The 20,118-nt window shown below is 43.0% G+C and overlaps 1 protein-coding gene across 4 annotated transcripts in view; it reads left to right on the top strand.

Annotated features, from left to right (window-relative positions):
• Positions 1-20,118, top strand: part of tncb (tenascin Cb) — a 366,665-nt gene that overhangs the window by 165,994 nt on the left and 180,553 nt on the right. For all 4 annotated transcript variants that reach the window (XM_050050298.1, XM_050050299.1, XM_050050301.1 and 1 more), the window contains 5 exons: positions 11,240-11,820; positions 12,873-14,093; positions 15,994-16,257; positions 16,348-16,463; positions 16,874-17,027. In XM_050050298.1, the coding sequence (XP_049906255.1) occupies positions 11,334-11,820; positions 12,873-14,093; positions 15,994-16,257; positions 16,348-16,463; positions 16,874-17,027 (2,242 nt within the window). In that variant the 5' untranslated portion in view covers positions 11,240-11,333. The remainder of the gene's footprint in view (positions 1-11,239; positions 11,821-12,872; positions 14,094-15,993; positions 16,258-16,347; positions 16,464-16,873; positions 17,028-20,118) is intronic.

The following is a 20,118-nucleotide window of genomic DNA, read 5'->3' as shown; positions in this document are numbered from 1 at the left end:
TAAGTTTACTGTCATCATGAAAGTATCTGAATCCTCTGCTTCTTTTATTTTTATTTTCCAGCCGTTACAGATCCCCTCTTTTTTGACAGAGGGGTAGTGGGCACTGATGGCAGAGTGCCATGCTAGCGGCTGGTCTGTGAAGAGGATCAGGTTGCTGACCTCCCCGGTTATGTATAAAGCCCAAAGATATTGGGCTTTATACATAAAATTGATTGATTGATTGATTGATTGATTGATTGACTGATTGATTGATTGATTGATTGAAGAGCGTTTTGGAGTCATTTGATGGTGTATTTGATTAGTTTTGAGGGAGAGAGGGGGGCTCTACCCTTCACCTCCATTTTGTGCGCTGAGCAGCAGGCAGCCCTGCCCCACCGATCTCAGAACAACAGGCACTGATAATTAAAGGTAATGTACCTACTCATATGACTATAGGGATTACGGCAATAGGCGAATTTGCCAAAATGTTGAACTATCCCTTTAACTGGTCAGTAATTTTCCACAAAAGTAATGTGTTGAAAATTATTGCCTCTTGTTTTCTAGCACTGCATCTCTGTAGCCATTAAATGAGCTGTTTACTTCTTTATTGTGGCATTGGGGTTTTGTGTAGTTCAGCACAACGATGGCTGCATCTGTTATAAAAGGAAGAGAAAGAAAGACAGTTTGTGTCTTCCAGAGCAGGAGGTGATAAAATTTGAAAAACCTTTTCTGAGAAGCAGCAACAATGGCACCATCAATCATACATCGAACAGTCGACTCAAGCTATGCCTGTTCTTGGAAATTCATTTCTGTGCTTGATGATTATAACTCACAAGCATAGTGCTATCCTCAGCAACTCACTATCTATCTGACTATGACCTTGGTGGAGATACAGGATTAAAATCAATATTCACCAGCTGTAGCTCTGGAAATATGTGGGAGGTTTCTTTCACCTCACAGGAGAGTTGATTGTAATAAATATGTTTATCAGCAGGTTCCAGTTCTAGAAGATTTGTGGTTCTCTGGGATTTTATTGACCTGGTAGTGAGTGTCCGTGACAGAGGCCCATTTCCAAGTAATTTTCCCTTGTTACAGCATAACAGTATCTCAAGGTGAAAAGAGCCTTAGACAATAACCCTTCACTCAGTCCTTATACCACGACCCAGATTTGGTTACTGTACCACAGAAGGCAAGCTGAGTTTTTGTCATGGGTGACCTACAAAACTAGGCAAGCTTGACAAATTCTTCAGAAATGAAAATAAAACATGTGCATCTTATCAGACCTGTTTAGCATACAGTCCTGGGACTAGAGTTGTAGTTGTAGTCATTGAATATTTACAGCTTTTACACACCAAGGGGGGCACGCTGCTTCATTATTCAGTTTGTTTGTTGTCGACTTACCAGACGGCTGCTGCAGTGTCTGTTTACACTCACTGCTGCCATTATCCACTGATAGTTAAAAATCTCTCTCTTCCTTTTAAAGAAAAGCATTGGCTGCACATGTTGGTCTGATTTGAAATAACTGACCACACTTTGCTGTTGATTACATTTGCCCTCCTTTTGAGCCTGTTCTGCTCAGAACAGCTTCATAGATAACCGTTGCTTGCCCAGTAATTGTTTTCTTTTTGATTTATCTTGGACCTGCCATATGGTCGTCTCAACAAAGGTGAAGTACAGTAACAACCGAGTGTCAGCATGGGGCCCTGGCTGAGTTTGAAAAAAATGCACGATGTCTGCAATCCTTCCCAGACAAAAAGTCTGCTCATCAATGTCTCAACCAACTGAAAGTAAAGTTCATGTCTTATTTCCATTGAACTAGCATTATTCAAACGCAAATACGATCAGTGCTAAATGATAGAGCACTGTAATAAGACATATCTTTGCTTGACATGTTAGGCTGAGGGTATTCACTTACTTATGGGGATTTGTGCTGACTGCCCTGGTTTTACTCTTACTTTGATCCCCTTGGCCCTCCCTCTTGTGAAATAAATGCCTTCTTTCAAGGTTTAAGCTTCTAGACTTGCACAACATGGGAACTAAAGAAAGGGACAGGCTGGAAAACATTTGTTCTTGTAAGGAAGGTGGGAGTTATTGCTGCTTCAGCACCCCTTTTAGAGGGGGAATGTTTTTTACATTACATTAATGGAAAAACCAAGGATGCATGAGAACACTTATGTAGAAAGTGGATTGTCGATGTGTTTATACACCTGAACAACTTCTTTGTAATTTTTGGATGGTTTTTGCATACCTCTGACATGCAAGTTGAATGTACATGGATCTGTTCATGTTTAAAGCATCTTTTAATGACACTGTCCTGATACTGGCCCCAGGAAGGCCACAGCCAAAAATGTGCTGGTCTAACAATTAGTTATTCTACAAGTGTTGCCGGAGCTGGACCTCCCTCTGAGACTGTCATCACCAGACAAAACATGTGACATGACATGTTAACCTTTTCCTCCATTAACGACAAGCCACCTCACAAGGCTGGAAAATGCTTCTCTGTGTTTGAGGCTTTTTTTTTAACACGTCAATGTAGCTGTTTCTTTTACGGTTGAAAATATTTCGTTTTTTTCAGTAGTTCTCGTGTTTTCCATTTTGAACCTGCCTGTTGACAGGACCTAATCAGCCGATCAGCTTATTTTATTCTGAGGTCTGCTAGTTGAGTTGTGAGATTCGTAGACCCACAGACAGGTTTAAATGTATTGGTAGAACCACAATTAATCTGGGGTCATGAAGCCACAGAACTTCTTATGGAGGAAGTCAGGGTGGATTGGGATGGTTGTGTTGCAAGGCAAGCAGCTAAAGCTTTTATAGTACTGTCAACAACACCACTCAGGGGAATTTCAGCCCTGGAAAATTGTTACAACACTTAACCATGTCAAAACTCCACAAGGTTGCAACAGGTTCAAAAAATTATTTCAAGACATGGTTCCAAAAATATAAACACTTTATTTCTTAATGCTATTTCTTTTTAAGTGACATGTAAAAAAATATGGTCACTTCAATTAAAACAGGCACCACAAACACTCACTAACACCTGCACACACAAAGCTGACTGAACAAAGAAACAGAAAATGCATAATACATGATAAACAATTAATAATACTAATACATAAGAAACCAGAAAACACAACTCACATAAATGATGCAGACTAACAAACTAAATGTCACAGTCTGTTCTGCTGCTCTGCTGCTCCCCTGCTGCTGTAGGAGTTTCCACTCACCCTGCCTCTGTCTCTCACACCACCTCACCACACCTTCTCATTAGCAGTATCATTCACACCTGTTGCTCCCAGCTGATTCTCATCACCAAGTCAGTATATAAGCAGCCCTGGTTCAATCACTCATTGCCAAAATTGTCTTTGCATTATGCCTGACTCTCCAGCACTCATCTGTGGATCGACTTCCTGGTTTCAGCTTGGCTTGCCTCTGACCACCTCTCCTCGTCTCTGCCCCAGTAAATGCCTTCCATCCCTGACTTCCAGTTTCGCCTGTGCGTTTCTTGGTTCTTGTCTGCCTGTGGCTATGTGGCGTTTCACCACTCCAGCTTCCTCGAGAGATCGCCTGTCCACCTGCTGCCATTAGAGCTTCCTGCTGAGTGAAACATCTCTCCGCTGTGAGAGCCTCGGGCTTCTCCTGTCTTGTTGGTTTATCGATCCTCCCCATGTCCATGACAACTCTTCTGCCTGCTTCCCCTGGGTTTATCTGCTCCACTGCCGGCCTGCCTGTTACTGACTCTGCCTCCGCATCAACCATGAGCCCCGCCTTTTCATCAACCGTGCCATCGCCTCCTGCTCACAGTTATAAGTGTGTTTACTACTTGCCTAAAACACTTACTTACCTGCCAGCTCCCCATTCCCTGGATACCCCATTGTACTCTGAACTGATAGTTAGTTTTGCTCACTTTTCCTGCTCACACGTCCTTTAACAAACTGTATCCTGTGAACGTGATCTCACCTTAGCCCACCCACAAATTCAATCAAGGACTTAAGACTGCATACCCATCTGAAGTCCATACCTACCTGTTATCTGTTGATCTTTACCTGTGCACTATTCAAACTGCAGAGAGTTTCAATAAGGACATTATCAACTGTTATTTGTGAGATTGTAGTGTATTTGGGTCCTACCACACTCCCTGACACTAAACCGAAAATCCAATACCACTAAACAGCAACCCAGGCAAAGAAAGAAAAAGAAAGAAAACTCAAACTGTTTGTATTCTGATTGGGAAATAATAGCATTCCTCATGTCTTCAAAGGACACCCTCGCCATACTGTGGCTGAAGAAAGTGCAGGCCCAGGCTACACAGCCAAACCAATTAAATTAATCAAAAAGAAAGGAAGGAAACAAAAGTCAGACTGGTCATGTAAGACTGCAGATCATGGAGCATAACTCATAAAGAGAAACCCAACAAGTGCGGCAGCCACACCTCGATGCACAGGCACCGGTACCATAAACATAGCTGCAATGTGCATAAAACCACTAACATTACCAAAAGGAATTGCGCAAAAGTAGGGAAATGCGAACTTGGATACACATGCAGGCTCCTAGACAGTGGCAGGACGGATTTCCACTGGATGCGTGTCCGTTGCGGAACGGCAGCGCTGGTTATCCGCTGCGTGCTCTGCCATCCGTCAATGCCCACCGGCTGCGTTTGCTGTGTGGAGCGGTGCAGCTCCGCCGGAAGACATCTCGGTGCACTGCCATGATTAAGATCTCCTCATCCATGGTGTTAACGTGGTGAAATGACGTCTGAAAACCTCTGACCTGTTGACTTCAGGCCTGTCTCTGCCCATTATGTAGTTTTCAAGGTGTAGTGCAGGGAAATATGATCCGCCGTGAACACTGTGTATTTTATTTTGAAAATTAACCGGATGTTTTATTTTGTTTCTGCACGACTTCCTGCCCCGCACGATCTGCTCTGTGCTAAATTGCTGCGTTGTGCTCCGGCGTCCGGCAAAAATAGAAGTCCTGCATATCTGTTGCGGAGGGCTCCGGAGTGCCGGAGCTGTGACGGAGCCGGAATGCAGCACAGCCACAGCCGGTGGAAACACACACATTGACTAGAATTGAATCCCAACACGCATCTGGTGGAAATAGGCCGTTAGGAAATGCACATCTGAGCAGCAGGCCTGAGCCTAGATGTAGCACTTGGTTGCGCTGCCCCATAGTTAAGGCTACCCAGGGAGCCACAGCATACGGCCAAGAGATGATATAAAAGGAGAAAAAAAAGTCCACTTACACATACCAAAGCATCTGATTTTCACTTTTTTTTTGTTACCTATGATTATCAGAATCAGAATCTCTTTATTGTCATTGTATGTGTACAACTAAATTGAGTGGACAAAACAAATTACACAAGTATACAGATTTACACTATTGTTGCAAGCTACATCCGTGAGTCCCGTAGAAGGGAAGGATAAAACCAGTAGAACCCAGTATATTAGGTATATGTGAGAAAACACAGGAATATTGCACAGATGTGTATTGCACAGTAGAGTATTTAGTGGATATTCAAGTGTTCGGGATTGTGCAGAGTTCAGTGCGATAACAGCTCTGGGGTAGAAGCTGTTTTTCAGTCAGTTTGTTTTTGCTTTGATGGTCCTAAAGCGCCTCCCTGAGGGCAACAGTTCGAACAGGTGGTGACCAGGGTGGGATCGGTCTCTGAGGATGCTGTGGGCTCTCCTGAGGCAGCGTGTATTGTAAATGTCCTCAAGAGATGGAAGAGGGCAGCCAACTAGCTTTTGGACAGTGTTAATGACCCTCTGCAGCGCCTTTCTGTCTGCTGCCGTGCAGCTGGCAAACCACAGTGAGATGCCGTGGCTCAGCAGTCTCCACAGTGCAACGGTAGAAGGACACTAACAGTTTCTGTGTGAAGTTATTCTTCCTGAGTATCCTTAGGAAATACAGTCTCTGTTGTATCTTCTTCAGCAGTGCCATGGTGTTTGTTGTCCATGACAGGTCCTCCTCGATGTGAGTGCCCAGGAACCTGAAGTCTGAGACCATCTCCACTCCGTCCCCATTGATGACAACAGGCTGAATGTCGGATTTCCTCCTCCTGAAGTTGACTATCAGCTCTTTTGTCTTGGAGGTGTTGAGGATGAGATTGTTCATGGAGCACCATGTTGACAGCCTTTTCACATTTCCCTGTATGCAGTCTCATCTCCTCCTGAGATGAGCCCCGCTACGGTGGTATCATCTGCGAACTTAATGATGCCGTTGTTCGGGTGGGTTGGGGTGCAGTCGTGGGTATAGAGGGTATAGAGAAGGGGACTCAGCACGCAGCCCTGTGGGGAGCCAGTGCTGATGCTGAGAGCTGAGGAGAGATGGGGTCCTACTCTCACCCTCTGGGAGTAGTCTGTCAGGAAGTTATCAATCCAGTTGCAGATGCGCTGTGAAAACCCCAAGTCCAATAGTTTGGTGACCAGTCTGCTTGGTATGATGGTGTTAAAAGCAGAGCTAAAGTCTATGAAGAGCAGCCTGGCGTAGCTGCCTTGCTGTTCCACGTGAGTAAGTGAGTGTGGTGTTGAGAGCTGTGGCAATGGCGTCTTCTGTAGACCGATCGGCTCTGTATGCAAACTGGTGGGGATCAAATAGATAGATAGATAAATACTCTATTGATCCCAAAGGAAATTCACTTTGCAGCTACTCCATAACACACATTCCAATAAAAATAATATTTAGAATATAAAATCAAGGAAAGCCACCACAGACTCCTGTTCCATGCCCACCACAGAGCTGGCACGCCTGATGAGTTGTCCAGTCCCTCTTCTTGATGCCCCCTTCTTTAATCTGCAGCTGGTTCAGTCGACACCAGTTCACAAAGTCCTCCACAGTGTGGGTGGCAGGCTTGTTGTGATGTGACTNGCCACCACAGACTGATAAAACATCTGCAGTAGCTTCCTGCAGATGTTAAAGGACGCCAGCCTTCTCAGGAAGTAACACCTGCTATGCCCTTTCCTGTAGAGGTGGTCTGAGTTTACAGACCAATCCAACTTGCTGTCAAGCTGCAGGCCAAGGTACTTGTAGGAGTTGACTACCTCCACCTCTGCCCCCTTGATGGAAATTGGCTTCGGGTGGGGACTTGTCCTCCTGTAGTCAACTATAATCTCCTTGGTTTTGGTGGTGTTAATCTGCAGCTGGTTCAGTCGACACCAGTTCACAAAGTCCTCCACAGTGTGGGTGGCAGGCTTGTTGTGATGTGACTCCGAACCAGTTTCTCAAAACACTTCATAATAATGGGTGTAAGTGCCACTGACCGGTAGTCATTGGGGCTGCTGGCATTTGTCTTCTTTGGTAGAGGAATGATTGTGGAGGACTTCAGGCAGGGTGGGATCGAGCACTGGGATAGGGACTGGTTGAATATATATGATATGATATGAATATGATGGTTCCCTAACTTTAACTAAAAGGTTTAGTTGCTTAAACTTCACCAAACCTCAACCACAGAAGAGACAGGTGAGGAAACACTTAAATCTAAATGTCCAATGATATTATTTTTTTAATTTAGGTTGCTGTTTTTTGTTTTACATACTTGTTTATTGAATGTGGTTGTTATGAAGACCACAATGCATTGTTTTTTTATGGGGTGAATGTCAGATCACACTTTAATGTTAGCTGTCATTCTCAGTCACTTTAATCCCAATACAACAATGTAGCAGCTGTCAGATTGTATCAAGTCGATGTCTACAGTGCCAGCAAACGGCTGCATTAGCATAGTACCAGGAGCACAGGGTGCTCATGAAGGAAGTCCAAACAGAGGGATCAGCTCTGTGCTCTCAGAGTTACACTCACATTCTCTTATTGTGATTGTTCTTCTTTATATTAAACAGTAGAAGGTGGCAGCTACTGTAATAGGAGAAAGGTCAAATAAGATTTTTTCTCAGAGTCTGTGGAAGTCTCTTTTCTCCCTCTATTTGTGAATAATGGCAAGTTTTGCCAGAGCCACAGATTCTAAAACAAAGCTTGCTTTGGTCTCTCAGGGTTGCCTCACTCAAAGGTCCATGTGGAGAGCAGCCAGCCTTCAAAGTGAGAAAGCCAACCATCCGCCCAGAACTAAAACCTTAGCAGCAACTCAAAGCAATTTTCTGGCTATTTTGTCGATTTAATCCCTAGTTTGTGATGCTTGAGCACAGTGGTGTGACTGTATTGGTGTGCATGTGGATGTGCATGTGACACAGTGCTTTAGAGTAAGACAGAGGGTGGGGGGAACCCCCGAGGGCCCGGATCCTCAGCACTCCCATCTGCAAGCCACATTAGCACTTTTACAGTCTACCCATCATGGAGGTGCTTATCCCTGCCTGTCGTACCAGAGGGCTGGGAAGTGTGTGTGTGTGTGTGTGTGTGTGTGTGTGTGTGTGTGTGTGTACTGCATCCACATCTGTGCGACTACCTCAGGTGTGGCAGAGTAAATTAAACCCCTTCATATATATTCCACCACAGGGTTGGAATGTGCTATGTATGCTTATTCTAACGTTTCCATCTTGGCTGCTCTCAGCTTCTGTTAACCTTTAGAGCAGCCAAGGCACACACTGTTTTATGAGAGGTAGGAAATTCTTGGTGTCAGCATCTCTGACAAGGTGGGCTAAAAAGTGTATTATATAAACTCAGGCTGAGCCAGACATTATCAAAAACAGGAAGTCTTTTGCTGTGAAATACATAGTTTAGTTAACTGTAGTGCTATTTATTAATCTAGACTGTTTTGGTGTGAGTTGCTGAGTGTTAGAGATTTCAGCTGTGGAGATGTCTGTCATCTCTCCAATATAATGGAATTAGATTGCACTTGAGTTGTGGTGCTCAATGCCCACCAAATTAACTGAAAAACATAATGTCTCTCAGTTACTCATAATCCACAGACCTTGTTGTCATGTAGGACCTACAGTAAAAATCATGTTTGAGAAATAAAAGAAAATGCAGTGACTGTCAGGAGAGCAGTTAGAAAATGCTGACGTGATGGTTTGCAGGTAGCAGGGAAGTGAGTGCAGACCTCTGTGCTTTACAGCAACTCACAGATGCCAGATGGTCTAATCATACACTGGTACAAATCTGTCAGCTGGGGTTGTGGTCTGGACTGTGGCGAAAAGAGCAGGCCATGCAAGTGTTGTCAGGCTGTTTGTGGCAATCTGTTTCAACATGGAAAAAAAAAAAAAGCTTTACATCTTCAAGGTCACACACAGACCCTGCAGTAACTGCTGCCCTTGGTCAATGCCCCAGTGTCATTTGCTGAGTGTGTCTCTGAACAGAGGGGCTAAAATGGGTCAGAGACACCGACAAGATTGGAAGTGGTCTTTTTTTGGGGGTAACAGAAGAAGGTTAATTGCTTTCCAGTGGGATACTATAATATTTCAGCCCAGCTATGGCTCCTGGGGGGTGTGTGTGTGTGTGTGTGTGTGTGTGTGTGTTGACATCACTGCTGTGGAACTCAGCATGGGGTTCAGTGTCAGCTAGTTGTTGACTAATAGTGATAGTATAAATTAACTTAGTGTCCCAAATGCTGTCTAACAGCCCCCTTCAATTAGTTATTAAAAATAGTTAGTAGATGTAGTTAGATAGCAGCGCCTGAATTGACAGGGTCTGCCAGCGCGTGAGAGCCGAGCCAAGGGTAAGCAGGGCTGTACATGACTCATTCATATATACTTACCCGGAAGGTGTACAGATCGCACGGGATTTAAATGGCACTGGATGAATGATCGGGCTAGGTGTAGGTCACCCGAACCTAGTTGTATTCCGTACCTGAATGTGCGGTATCGCTTTGATTAAGGTGGTAAAAGGATAAACCCTCTGCTTTAATCAGAAATCAATCCTCAAAGAATGGCAAATGCAAATTCAGTGTTAGCCAAGAGGCAAACTGATTGGAATAAATGTTATCTTCAAAAAGACAAAAGAAATGAAGGCCTTGTATCACCTCCTATCCATCATGTTTCTCAACATGATGGCTATACCATGCTTGCCACCAATGTTCCACTCTTTCATGAGATCAATGAAATGCCGATGATCCTGGACCCGGCAAAGCTGGATGAAGGTGGTGGTATAGAAGCTACTTTGAGAAGGAACCAGGCAAAGTATCACATGAGTTGTCGACTAATGTTCAACAACACCAAATTAGATCGTGCAAGGAAGCGACAATCCAAAGCTCAAAGTAGTAGTGAAATAGATGAAGACCACACAAAGCACCGTAGAATCAGTCATGATGGTCAGGCTTGCATTTTTTGCAATAAAATATCCCCTGCATCGGACCTAAGACAGGTAATGACAATTAACCTGAACAACAGACTACATGAATGTGCCCGGACACTAAATGATGGTAAACTATTGGCTAAACTGAGTGGTGGTGACGCCATAGCACAGGAGCTGAAATACCGTTGTTTATGTCTTCGTGGTCTCTACAACAGGGAGAGATACCACCTGAGAGCCCTTGAAAAAGATTCCTCTCAGAGTAAACCAGAACCAGACATCTTTCCCCTGGTTCTCTCAGAACTGGTCAATTACATTGTAGAAACCAGTCTCAGTTCTGATGGTCCTGCCATTTCCAGTCAACCCAGCGTCAGCCAGAAGCAGAGAGTCTTGCTGACTGGGGATGGAGGAAGGTTGATGAAGAATGGCGGGTCTTCTGGACAGCCGATTCACCAGTTGCAGAGAGTTGTCAACAACTCACCAAGTGTGGCTGCAAATCAGGTGCTGTGGAAGGTGCAGATTGGGTTTCATCTGCACAGCACTGTACAGTTGCAAATGTGAGAAGAACTAGCAACTTTAACAAAATACACCGTGAAAAAAAGTAAAAAAAAAAATTTAAAAGAGAGAGAGAGAGAGAGAGAGAGAGAGAGAGAGAGAGAGAGAGAGAGAGAGAGAAAAAATAAAAATTAAAAATAAATAAAAGCTGTTTCAGGCAAAGTAACATCCCTATAAAAAATTTTGACCACAAAAATCTGGGTTTAGACCATAAACAGTTTGATTCATGGTGGCCATCTTGAAAAATGGTCGCCATCTTGAATTTTTCAGTGGCCAGCGCCTTTTTCCAAAAGCGTGGCCCTTAGAGAGTATTTGTACCAAATTTTATGCTTGTGTCACAAAGTGAACGATTTTTTTCAGTTATCTGCTGCACTATATATCCTGAAAGGCAAGGGCAAACAAGAAGAGTGAATATCCAACAGAATTCAGTGTGGATTGTTCTGTGTTGTATGTGTTCCACATAAAGAAGAACTACTAAGAAGTGACCTTCTTATTTTTTCTCCTCTGTTTATTCTAATTTTCTTTACTCTAGGACTTGGGAGAAGAACACCTATTTGATTCCTGAATAGACTCTATTCTGCTCTCAGCTTCAACTTCCTCAGAAGCAACGGTGTCAGGTTGTCATCATGGGGGCAAAAGGCTTCCTCTTAGGCTGTGTGACTGTGGCCCTGCTTCTCGAGCTCTCCACTGCCGGTGTGGTCAAGAAGGTTATTCGCCACCGTAGAGAGGTTCTGATACCTAAGAAAACCCAGGAGAACCTTACCCTGCCCCACCCTGACCAGCCAGTGGTGTTCAACCACGTCTACAACATCAATGTCCCCTCCACCTCCCTCTGCTCTGTGGACCTCGACTCACCTGGAAACAATGATCTCAAACACAAGAGTGCCCCCATGGACATGCAGAACACAGAGCACATGGAGCACACAGTGGATGGCGATAATCAGATAATTTTCACTCATCGTATCAATATCCCAAAGCAGGCATGTGGCTGCAATAACCAGCTGCCAGATATCAAGGATATCCTGAACAGGCTGGAGATGCTGGAGTCAGAGCTGTCTAGTTTGAGAGAACAATGCAGCAGTGAGTCAGGCTGCTGTGGAGCTCAGGTTACAGGTAGGTCTATACCTCCCACTGTATGTGCAGTTGCAATGTAATTAATGTGTTATAATGGAAGTGTGTTTCTAGTTAACTAAATTAAGTCAACTCAAGAGATATCTGTTTCTAAAGTGCTTCCAGCAAATTGTGTTTTAGAGCTAAAAGATCATGAATATGGATTTTGAATAAGGGAACAAATGCAGAACAATTTTTGAAAGCTGCCCCAGACCACAGCAATGGCCTTGCATTTTTTAGCCCTTAAACTACAAATTGGTAGGATTTAACACAACCGCCTTTCTTTTTTTTAAAAGCATGGTTACATTCACAGATCTTATTACCTCTTAAGCAGTCATCATTTTCCATTCATGTTACTACAGTGTGGAAATCATGAATATGATACAGTGAATGTTTTGTCATTATTATTATTTTTGTCAATTATATTATTGTCAAATGGTGATGTAGTTGTAAGCATAGACTTTTTTGAAAAGGACCTAACATGATTTATCAAATCTAGGGTCGACCATCAAATTTTTTAATGTAAACAATGACCAGATTTTCATGATCCTTTTTAAGATGTTGAAGTTTATCAGTGTCTCCTGTCATGACTTGAACTCAAACAACAATGTCAATGCAAAGCTTCTTAGCAGCCAACTGTTAGTTGCCAGAGCAACCTAGCATGCATCACCAAGTTTGGAAACATTCACTGTGCCACCAGTTTGTTAAAATGTACTGAAACCAATGGCCACCTTTAAGTTAGAATGCAGTCAAAATCTCTTTTTAGAATTTTGCAAAAGGGTAGTATATCATCATAAATTAAAGTGCAGCTAGAGAAGACAGACATGAGTGTCTCATGTCTATTAAATGCTATGGATTCACCCAGTTTGCATAAATGTCTAATCAAATTTAATTCAAACCTTTGTTTAAAGGAACTGTTGTCCTATTGGTATAGTCTGATAATAGGGGAGGTTGCCTTTGATATGCAGCTAGAGTCTGTGTATGCATTGCACACATTTCACCAAACAATTTGTGATCACATAGCCTCACAACACTCCCTTCTTGCCTTTCCCCAGGTGAAGTGTCCACAAAGCCCTACTGTAATGGCCGTGGGAACTGGAGCACTGACACATGCAGCTGTGTATGTGAGACTGGATGGAAGGGCCCCAATTGCACCGAACCTGAGTGCCCCAACGACTGCCAGGACCAGGGCCGCTGTGTGGATGGCAAATGTGAGTGCTTTGAGGGCTTTGGTGGGGATGACTGTGGAATTGAGCTTTGTCTGCTGGACTGTGGTGACTATGGTCACTGTGTCGACGGGTCCTGCCTCTGTGATGAGGGCTTCATTGGTGAGGATTGCACCCAGACCAACTGCCTCAACAACTGCCTGGGCCGGGGGCGCTGCATAGATGATGAGTGTGTTTGCAACGAGCCATGGACGGGCTTCGACTGCTCTGAACTCATCTGTCCAAATGACTGCTATGACCGCGGACGTTGCATCAACGGCACCTGCTTTTGTGAAGAGGGCTATACTGGAGAAGACTGCAGTGAGCTCACTTGTCCTGGAAACTGTAACAACCGTGGCATGTGTGTTAGTGGCAAGTGTGTGTGCCAGACTGGCTACAGTGGAGAGGACTGCTCAAAGCTCACCTGTCCCAAGAACTGCAATGAGAGAGGCCATTGCTTCAATGGGAAGTGCATCTGTGATCCTGGATTTGAGGGTGAAGATTGCTATATCCTCTCATGCCCTGACAACTGCAGTAACAGGGGTCAGTGCCTTAATGGAGAATGTATATGTGAAGTGGGATACCATGGAGACGACTGTAGCGAGCTCTCCTGCCCTAACAGTTGCCAAGACCGTGGCCGCTGCATAAACGGACAATGCATGTGTGGCAAAGGCTATGCTGGGGAAGACTGCAGCATTAAGACCTGTCCAAAAGATTGCATGGGACGTGGAGAGTGCGTAGATGGCAAGTGTGCGTGTTTCATTGGCTTCACAGGAAAAGACTGTGGCGAGCTGACCTGCCCTAACGACTGCCTGGATCATGGTCACTGTGTGAATGGACAATGTGTTTGTCATAAGGGTTTCACTGGTGAGGACTGCAGTGAGAAGACATGTCCCAAAAACTGTCTTGATAGGGGTTACTGTGTCGATGGCAACTGCGTGTGTTACGAAGGTTTCACCGGGCCAGACTGCTCCATGCTGACCTGTCCAGAAGACTGTCAAAACCAGGGACACTGTGAGAATGGTGTGTGTGTTTGTGACGAGGGCTTCATTGGGGAGGACTGCTCTGAAGGTAAGATAGACCATGCATATATGCTGTGCAGCTTTCCACAGGTTCATTTAATAAATCTAAGTCTAAGACGTGTTGTTTAGACCCTACAACCTACTACATAATACTATCACTGAGTGCTGCAAAAGTCAGATACATGTTCAATTTCTACAAATAGTGACTTTACAGCTTCTTTAATCATTTTTCCAACTGATGGAACAACTTGACAACAAGCTTAAAATTACAAATGCGTGACATATTCTCACCCTGTAAAGTTGATATCGCATGTGTAAGGAAAATATTGCCTGCTTACACATCCACCTCACATGGAGCAGCATTATCAGGAAACCGTTTTAAGTGTTGCTCCTGGAGACCTATCTAGTCTTTGTTTTAGCTGTGTCTTGGTCTCCACCAACTGATGAAAAAAAATAAAAATATATATATATATATATATGTATATATATATGTGTGTCCCTTTAGCTGCTAAACGCTTTACTGTGTTCACCAGCTCGTCTCTAACTGTCTGTCTGTCGTTTTGTGCTGAGCAGGTAGTTTACTTGAGGCTTTTAGAACTTTTTTGCTGAAAACAGCTGCCTTGTAGGAGCATTGAGGTTGAACCAAAACATTAAAGGAGCTGTATGCATCTATGATTTAGAGTCTGGGGCGGTCTGTTGCTAACTCAGTAAACAGAGCTAGCATTGTTACCTGGGGGAAACCGGAGGGTGGGTGCTATCCTTCTGTGACACCACTGTCCTGATATTAGCGGGAACTGCCATATGAGCGCAGTGCAGAGCAGCAGTGGTTAACTAGCCAGTGGGATACGTACACAGGGCTCACATGCACTAACATGCACACACAGCCAGCACAGCTACCACAACAACCCAAACAGAAGCTTAAATTATAACACACTCAGTGGGAGTGTGACTTGACTACCTTTACACAGCAAATAGTGGTTTGCTGCTGTATTAATGCTCACGATGTTGCATACAGTGACTTTAAATTTGCTACTTGTACTTTTTTGGCTGGACCGTAGCAGTTCCAGAATCTATTAACACCCGAATGTGCCCCTGACTTACTGAGTGAGTGATGAAGTTACACCATTGGTCGGTCTGTTGGAGTGTCCCCATTAGTCATTGCTCTTTCAAAATGTATAGGTGTGAACAGTCCTTAGTTATTTCCCAGGATTCTTTATAGCAGGTTTGGAGCTTGAGTCTTGTTGTTTAACTAATATTGTTTTAGACACAGTATACGTATACTACAGAGAGCATATATTGGTAGGCCTACATTTTCACTTCACTATGTTTCTTGTTTATGTCATTGGCAAATGGTGACCTGTTTTGATTAACCATTAAAATTGACTACATTGAATTAATGATTTTCTATAAATTTTGTATAAGTTGCTTAGCAAATACTAACAGAAGTGTTAAATTGTGGATTTGGAAACCGTTGATTGAAAAATTCTCCATATCCCACACCGCATAGGAAACTTACTGTGTGCAACATGGGGTCCAGATCCAAAAGGCATGAAATCTTTTCATGTGTTAAATAATAAGTCTGTCACATATCATTAAATTTTCTCTAGATTAATGACTGAAATCACATAAATCCCTTAATATCGTATAACTACATCCACCTTCAGTGAGCTTTACACCAAGAATGCCAACATGGCTCTGAAACTCATACTCAGTCTTCAGATTTTATTTATATTTGTATTCTACACAAAATCACTTCAAGCCAAATTCTAGAGGCATCAGCTTTATGTTGTTTTATTTATCATTTAAAATGTCACACAAAATGTTCAGCAGGTTCATTTATTTCATTTACCCATTAGCACATTTCTTAACATTATTCGGGTAAAATTACTATGTTACTAACATTTAAAAAGCCTCAGTACAGATCACTAATTTTCCCTGTCTCTCCATAGTCTCACCACCTAAGAACCTAAGAGTGGTGGAGGTCACCCCAGAGACTGTCGACCTGTCCTGGGAGAATGAGATGCGTGTGACTGAGTACTTGATCACCTATGTGCCAACTGCCCCTGGAGGTCTTGAGCTGGACATACGGGTGCCTGGGGACCAGAAGATGACCACTATTCGGGAGCTTGAGCCCGGCTTGGAGTACCTGATCAGCGTCTATGCTGTGCTCAGCAACAAGAGGAGTCTTCCTGTCAGTGCTAGGGTAGCTACACGTATGTATATCTCCTCTGTGGCAATTTACAGAATTCAGTGTATAAATCTAGATGAAAATGTAGTCAGAGTTTTGTTTTTATGCCTCCCAGATCTGCCTGAGCCTGAGGGACTGAAGTTCAAGTCAGTGCGGGAAACATCAGTGGAGGTGCAGTGGGATCCATTGGACATTCCCTTTGATGGCTGGAACCTCATCTTCAGAAACACAGTGAGTCCTGCCATCCAATATGTCAATGGAAATTCTGTCGGCTAGTCCAGAGGGTGGTTTAACTCTATACTCTACCACAGCCTCTATCATTATACACATTTTCCTCCGGTAGAAACCTTATATTGCCCACTGCAGGCCCCCCAATTTAAATTCAGTAATTGCCTAATATGTACATACAGGATCATTGCGGGTATCCTGTGGAAAATGGTTTAGCCAAGCAGCTGCACAAAGCAAATGTTACTATGTGTAACGCTTTATTTTCTTTTTTGAGTTCTCACAGAAACTTTTCCTTAGACTGAGTCCAAACACCGCCAAGCCATTATCTATGATTTGACATTTTTTTTCGTCCCAGCCCTCGCCAGGACTAGTCTTTGTAGTAGCTAAACACTGGTGTTTTTCTGTGCTGGCAGAAAGAGGAAGATGGCGAGATTCTTAATTCCCTCGGCCGTCCAGAAACCACCTTTGAACAGTCGGGCCTGGGACCTGGCCAGGAATATGAGGTCAAGCTGGAGCTGGTGAAGAACAACAAACGTGGACCGCCTGCCTCTCAGAATGTCGTCACAAGTGAGTCAAACATTCATGCTGCTAACTGGCTTATTATCATGGTTTAATTCCAGCATTATGTACAGATACTTGCTGACTTCTCTTGAGTTGAAGAGAGTGAATTTAAAAAAGAAAAAAAAATGTAACTATGCCTACCCAGATATCTTTTGTTGTTGCCTCATTGTGCCATACTGGTATAAAAACATCAGATAAAAACACCAACAAAAATCCGATTTAGCAATTACAAGGTGAAAACATATATGTTACAAAAACTGCATCACAGAAGATACATAAGGTCGTTTTTTTTTTGTTTTTGTTTTTTTAATTAAGATCTTATGAACATCTGCCTTTATCATGAAATAGAGATTGGCATTGGTTAAACATTAATTAACTCATAACACATTCTGTTCTTTAGCTTTTCCTTTAAGTGTTTTTCCATCCACCTGTTTATTAATTTGCACAGGAAAAAACTGGGAAACAGGAAATTTCAAAGAGAAGTTTAAATATAATAAATTTGCCGAGGATTTAGGCTTGACTGAGGTGAAAGAGTTGATGTACGGATTAGAATAAAGTGCAGTGGAAACAGATTTGGTGAATTAATTATGACAGACATGAGGCTTGTGACTTAAATGTCACTTTCACAGCAGGAAAACATTAGGAGCCAGATGTTTAATAGCTTCTGTCCAATTAGCATTTTTCTTCAGCAGAAAGTGTTGGCAGGGTGCTAGAGAGTGCTTCATTCCAGCGCTTTATCAAAAAGCGCTCCCTGTGCGTTTTTTTAAATGATGTGCACTGCATGGGTATGTTTCTATGACAACAATATCTTGTTACTTAGAATAATAAGATAGCGAATGTAACACTTTAAGAGAGGGTTGACTACACAGTTAACTTCAAGCTTACGAAGCGAAACACTTACCGACAACATCCAATGTCCGCCAGCCAGTCTGCTGCAAAAAAATGAGCTTTTCTTGTCTTTGTTGTGACAGACGTCACCAGCGCCTTTCTGAAAAGTTCAGAGAATTTCAACTAGAAGCATTGGTAGAGGCTGCGCAACAAAGGTAGGGCATTCTGACAATAGATGCTGGGCACAGCGCTTCTCCTCTAGCCAGCAGCATGCAGCTGCATTTGATCTCTTCTCATTCCCACGTGGATAAATTCTTATAAACTTTTAAAAGCTAAACTCACCATTATAGAGCATTTTGAAAGAAAATGTCTACTTATGATGCACTAGGCTTTAACATTACGTGAAGTTAGTAACAGGGAAGGCATTGTGTTATGAAAGCCATATTAAACCTCATAAAGTATTTCTTCTTTCACTTTATGCACGCATGCGCAGGCACGCACACACCAGTGAATATCAAGCAAGTACTCATCAGTGATGCTACAGAACTCAGAGTGGCAATAAAATAACTGCCTTTGAAATGTAACTACTAAGCACTAGTAACCTATGTTCGGTATCAGAATGCAACCATATCCTTAATTATGGCACAGTGACCAACTGTCTTGCGTTTCATTAGCAACAATAAAACAAACAGATCAATTCAATATGAAGCCAAACATAAATGTATACTGACTCACCAATCTGTAGATCTATGCATTGGTAGATAATCCATCGGTAGACCTTTCCTGGTGCAAACTTCCAGCACAGCATCAGAAAACTTGTGAGCGGGATAGCAGTACAGTGGCTGACTTCTATCTGAGCCACACACAGTATCGCCAATCTTCTCTTGTATCAGTCAGTTTAAAGACACTTTTCTGTCCCTTTTGTTGATGTAGCTTGGTAAAGGCTAAGGTTGTCCTCCATCTCACCACAATTTCCTTTTGGCTTTGAAAATCCAATCTGCAAAATTGCTCAGTTTGGAGATGTCTGCTGCAGCTGCCATACTTGTCATATGTAACAAAGGGCATCTCTGGCATATTTATGGAAAAAGGCAGAGAAGAGTTCTGCATTGTAATGTTAATGTTGTAGAATACAAGGTTTGATGTCAGCATGGACAACATGCTTTTTTTGGGCTTGCATTCATAAAGAATGGGGATTAAGAACATTGCCTTTCTCCCGATTATTTTCATACTTGATAATGCACAACTGATACGTATCTCAATGTGATGTCTAAACTATTGAATGAATACACAAATAAAGATAGAAATCACAATATTTAACAATAATATTACAATAATATTACATTATAAAAGTTTATTTTCTGAAATACTATTGTTACAGGTGTGGTCTGAACCCAATAGCAGCACCAAGGACAGAAGGACAGTTTGTTATAGTCTTTAATGAAACCACTTGTCAAACACAGAGTGAGCAGGCAGGTGAAAAGAACTGTGAGAGTGAATTTGTTGCCTCGGAACCTTGCAAGACACTGGTTTCGTCTAAAGCACACCAAAGCAGAGAGCAGGTGAGTCAGTGGCATCTGCTGGATGCACACAAACAGCTAATAGTTTAAACGTGTGCAGTGGTACTGTGAGGGAGCTGACAGGAGGCAATGTCAGAGGAGCAGAGGGTCCAATAACAGGTGAACAAACAAGGGAAGCCAATACACCTGTGAGGAACCGGCGGTGATGATAAGTGGATCCTGCGGCGCGCACACAAAGGTAGAATGTGTAGCCACATGGTAAGGTAATCCACAGTACAGAAAATAATAGGCAGCAGAACAGGTAAACTCACATCTGACAACTGACTGTCAGTCCTCCCACACAGCAACAGGGAAGAGGCTCACAGAAACCAGGGGTTTAATTTATAAAACAGTGCGTAGGATCCATACTAAAAAATGTATGTAAAGACAAAAGCCGAAAATGGTGTGCGCCAGGTATGGTTTACAGGGGAGCAGATGAAGCAGGAGAGCAGTGGCATGCACAGACATTTTGGGAGGCCGATGCTTAGTGAAAACTAAGGGCACCTTGACACCGCGGCATGTGGAACCGCCGGCTGCCTTATTATAGCAGTGTGAGATTTAAAAAAACAAAAACAATAAAACAAACATTACAGGCACATGTTGTACGTACTACATAGCTGTTGGGATTCACAGGACCACATATGATTATTTGTCATTTGGTAAAATCTAAACTGGAGATTTAAAGGCTTCCTTCTCTGCATGCTCTTTGTTCT

The sequence above is a fragment of the Epinephelus moara genome, chromosome 8, assembly GCF_006386435.1.
Source record: "Epinephelus moara isolate mb chromosome 8, YSFRI_EMoa_1.0, whole genome shotgun sequence".
NCBI classification, from domain to species: Eukaryota; Metazoa; Chordata; class Actinopteri; order Perciformes; family Serranidae; genus Epinephelus; species Epinephelus moara.
The sequence above is the reverse complement of the archived record's forward strand: the minus strand, read 5'-3'. Positions and strand labels throughout refer to the sequence as shown.